Here is a 3913-nt window from a genome sequence, read left to right as displayed (position 1 = left end):
TTTATACGTTTGCGATTCATTCGAACGAACGACATTAAATCAAAATATTATTACCCAAGTCAAACCGGACCCTATGCTAGAGTAAGGTGTGCGTGAGTGCGTGAGTGCGTGAATGCCCGTAAAAACTTTCGTTTCTCTATTTTTCAAACGGCCCACTTGCCGTAAAATAAATAAATTTTTTATTTATTTTTTTTAAATAATCCTTTGACGAAATTTTTTTAAACGATTCACACCCTCTCCCTTTCTCTCTCCATCCTCACCTCTTTCCGGTTTTATTAAACATAATAATACTTTTTCTTATATAAATTTTTTCAACCGCAAAACCTGCAATTTTATTCACAACCTTAACAAGACCCTCGTTTACAGGTTTTCAATTTTTTTCTGCGTGTGTGTGTTCAGACCGCAACACCTTCAGAAAAAAAAAATTATTCGCATTTACATCGTCATTATTATTATTATTTTTTTAATACCTGATTTATTTTTCTTTTTAGAGAATAAAATATTGCAGGTATGTAAGAAATTTGAGGTTTTTTTCTTTTTTTTACCTTCCCCTTTCGCACGAATTATTTTAACGTTATTTACCACCTTATTCGATAAACGTTTTTCCAACAATTTCCGGCCTTTTGAAAATTTTTTTTTTTTTTTTTAACCCGCGAGTACCGAAAAGGAAAATTAATGGCGGCCACCACCTACGTTCGATAACCCCGCGATAATTTATTAACACGCGTTAAAAATTAATTTTTTTAAAAAAAATAATTTAAAATATAAATAAAACACATTTTCGATTATTTAATATAAATATTTGTAATATACGGCCCGAAAAAAAAAAAAATAATAATAATAATTCGTCTATCAACAAAACAAAAACAAAACAATAATAATAATAATAATAATTTGTTTAGTGATTATTTTGCGGTGTGTTTAAAAAAAAAAAACCGTTTAAAAATTGTTACGTTATATAATAACTTTTTTCTTATCTTAAACGAGTAGTAATAACGAGTAGTAATGGATGTTATTAACCGAATATAAAGTCAAAATATAACCAATGAACGCGTTCCAATCCAAAAAAAAAAAAAAAAGAAAAATTCAATTCGATAAATTTCCCATAAGAGGATATAAAAAAACACAAGCTATGAACGCCTCCATAAGTAAATCACATCGTTTATCTAAATGTTATCTCCTTAGCAATTATCGCTAAATACTTTATGAAAGAAGTAAGAAATAACCGAGAAAAAAAAAAAAAAAAGAAAATTTGTTGCACCATCCATCAATCATCAAGTTAAACAGTCAAATGTGAGTGTGTGTTAATGATAACGTATGGACCAACACTTTTTTAAACTCATAGTTTCACATAGAGGAAATGATTGAAATATGGCGGAGAAAAATAACAACCTAACCGATCACACCTTGTTAAAATAAACCTTCTGAGAATTTGTTTCCACCAACTGGCCTTTCATAAACACAAAAATATATATATATACATCTTCTATCTTTTTCTTGCACGCAAATTATGAAGGGAGGGAAGAAAAACTTAATCGAATTCATTTTTAATCAAGAGAACAATTTTGAATTGAACAAACGAACAAACACAATAGAGGGATGATTGAAAATTGTTTCAATTTATTTTTATTTAAAAAAAAACCCAAAACTAATTTCAATCAATTTATTTGACTCTTTTTTTATTCACCCCAAAAATAGTAGCAAGAAGAAGAAGATGATTAGAAATCTATTAATAAGACAAAAAAAAAAACCGAAGGAAGCCATCTATTAATTTATTACATTTTTTTTTCAAAAGAGGAGACATTTTTTTTTTTTACTATATGATTTTAAAATATTTGTTTTTTAACTTGGCAAAGTTCAAACTCATAAAAAAAAAACATCAATAATTTATATAAGTATATTTAAATTCAAAGACTAAAACATTTTATCCATACAATTCAAGGTAATAACTTGTAATTTTCCTCCCTCCCCCTCCCCTCCCCCTCCACCCCTCTGAAAAAAAAACACCACAAATTTTCAATTAAAAACAAAAATAACACTTAAAATTTTCTATATCTGAAGGTTTATTTCTTTCTTTTTTTTTTTGACACTGACCTCAACCTAGTTGTACAAACAAACAAACAACCAACAAACATGGACACAACAACCACACATGACAAAACAACTAACATTTTAATCATTACAAACGGGGGAAAAAAAAAAAAAATAGCGCCACACAGCTTTGTTGTAAAGAAAACAAAAAAAAATTTTCAAAATGACATTTTCCCGCGTTTTTCGTGTCAATAACTATTAGCAACGTGTAAGTAATTTATATATCTATGCAACGACTAACATTTACATATTTTTTTTTTTTTCGTAATAAGAGAAACAAATGCATTTATAGTTAAGTACATGAGAAACTGCGTTTGACCTTGATACGGATTGAATGACATTGAATTCACCGTTTCTTAAAACTAACCGTAACCTAAAACTAACTCCATATAAAAAAAAAAAAAAAAAATTGTAAAAACTAATAATAATAATAATTTTTTATCAATATACAGACAGATAGAAAGAGAGAGAGAGAGACAGAAATTAACACAAGGATAAAGTATTGAAATGATATATGTATTAACTTATGGATTTGAATTTCTTTAAAATTCTCCGGATGAAAAACATCCGTTTTAACACAGGAAACAAAAATTTGGAAATAACCCAAAAAAAAAATGGGGGGAGGGAGGGGGGAATGGGGATATAATAAAACCAATAATCTAAAAAATGATTCATTGATTGATTGATTGATTGATTTCTCTCTATTGTGGTTGTTGTAAAATAAATAAATATTTAAAAAAAAACTTACCTAAATCTTCAACCAAATTAAGAATGACTCCACCGATATGAAGATCTCCTTTAACCCTCAATGTCCTCTCAACCTGAAGATCCGTGACGTAAAATCTCAGGTTCCACGACCCGTCAACCAAATGCCCGTTCGAAATCATATTCGAATATATTTTAAAAACGTTAAAAAAAAAAATAAAAAAAAAAACTACGCGATTATATATACTTTTTTTTTTTTTGTAAAACCTTTAAGGAGACATTTTGAAATTGTAAAAAAAAAAAAAAATTCGCGCGAATCACTTTTTTTATATATATTGAAATTTATTTTATCTATGACTTTGATTATAATTTAAAATAACACTTGGAATAAAATACCGACCGAAAAGAGAGAGAGAAAAAAAAAATTCTTTCACATTTATTAAATAAGTCGTCAAGTTACAAATTATTATGCAAAAACGTTTTTTTTTTTTTGTAAAATGATTATTATATTATTTAAAATAAATAATAATAATAATAATAATAAAATTTAATTTTTATTTTAACTTTTTATGAACAAGGCACCTTGCCACCTCAGCGCTCTTCCATTGACTGTTTTATTTTAACACGATGTACAATAACCAAGCAAATCCCCTGGATCTTCCCCTCCTCCTCCTCCTCCTACTTAACTTCCTCGTTCTTCTGCCACATGTTAACTACTACTTTAATTTATTTAAAAATTTTTTTTTTTTACATATTATTATTGAAAAATATTATTTTTTATATTAAATATATATTAATTTTAACTCGATTTTTTTTAAAAGATATAATACTACTTGAAATTAATAAAAAAAAAAACTTTTCGGTTATTTCTTTCCTCCCCTCTCCCGGTGAGAAATCAAAATTCGAGTTGTGTTTATTACTTTTTAACATAATTATGTGCTTTTTAATTATTTAAAATAATAAAATTACAATTTTTTTTATTAAAATTTATTTTATTTATTTTATTTAACATAAAAAATAATAAATGAAAAATTTTTTTAAAAAGACACTGAATTGACTAATTGATTTTTTAACGAACTTTGGTTAGAATTTTTTAATGGCGATCCAAATTTTATTT

General features: G+C 26.6%; 1 protein-coding gene across 1 annotated transcript; it reads right to left on the bottom strand.

Moving 5' to 3' along the window:
* Positions 1 to 2327: 2327 nt before the first annotated feature.
* Phum_PHUM546800 (uncharacterized protein) lies at positions 2328 to 2978 on the bottom strand (the record flags this gene model as incomplete). The annotated part of the gene is made up of 2 exons (XM_002431732.1): positions 2328 to 2446; positions 2840 to 2978. The coding sequence occupies 2 exons, from the start codon at positions 2976 to 2978 to the stop codon at positions 2328 to 2330; spliced, it is 258 nt and encodes an 85-aa protein (XP_002431777.1).
* Between the last annotated feature and the right edge of the window lie 935 nt (positions 2979 to 3913).

This window comes from Pediculus humanus, genomic scaffold (genome assembly GCF_000006295.1).
Source record: "Pediculus humanus corporis 1103172108293 genomic scaffold, whole genome shotgun sequence".
Lineage (NCBI taxonomy): Eukaryota > Metazoa > Arthropoda > Insecta > Psocodea > Pediculidae > Pediculus > Pediculus humanus.
This window is presented reverse-complemented; position numbering and strand designations above follow the sequence as displayed.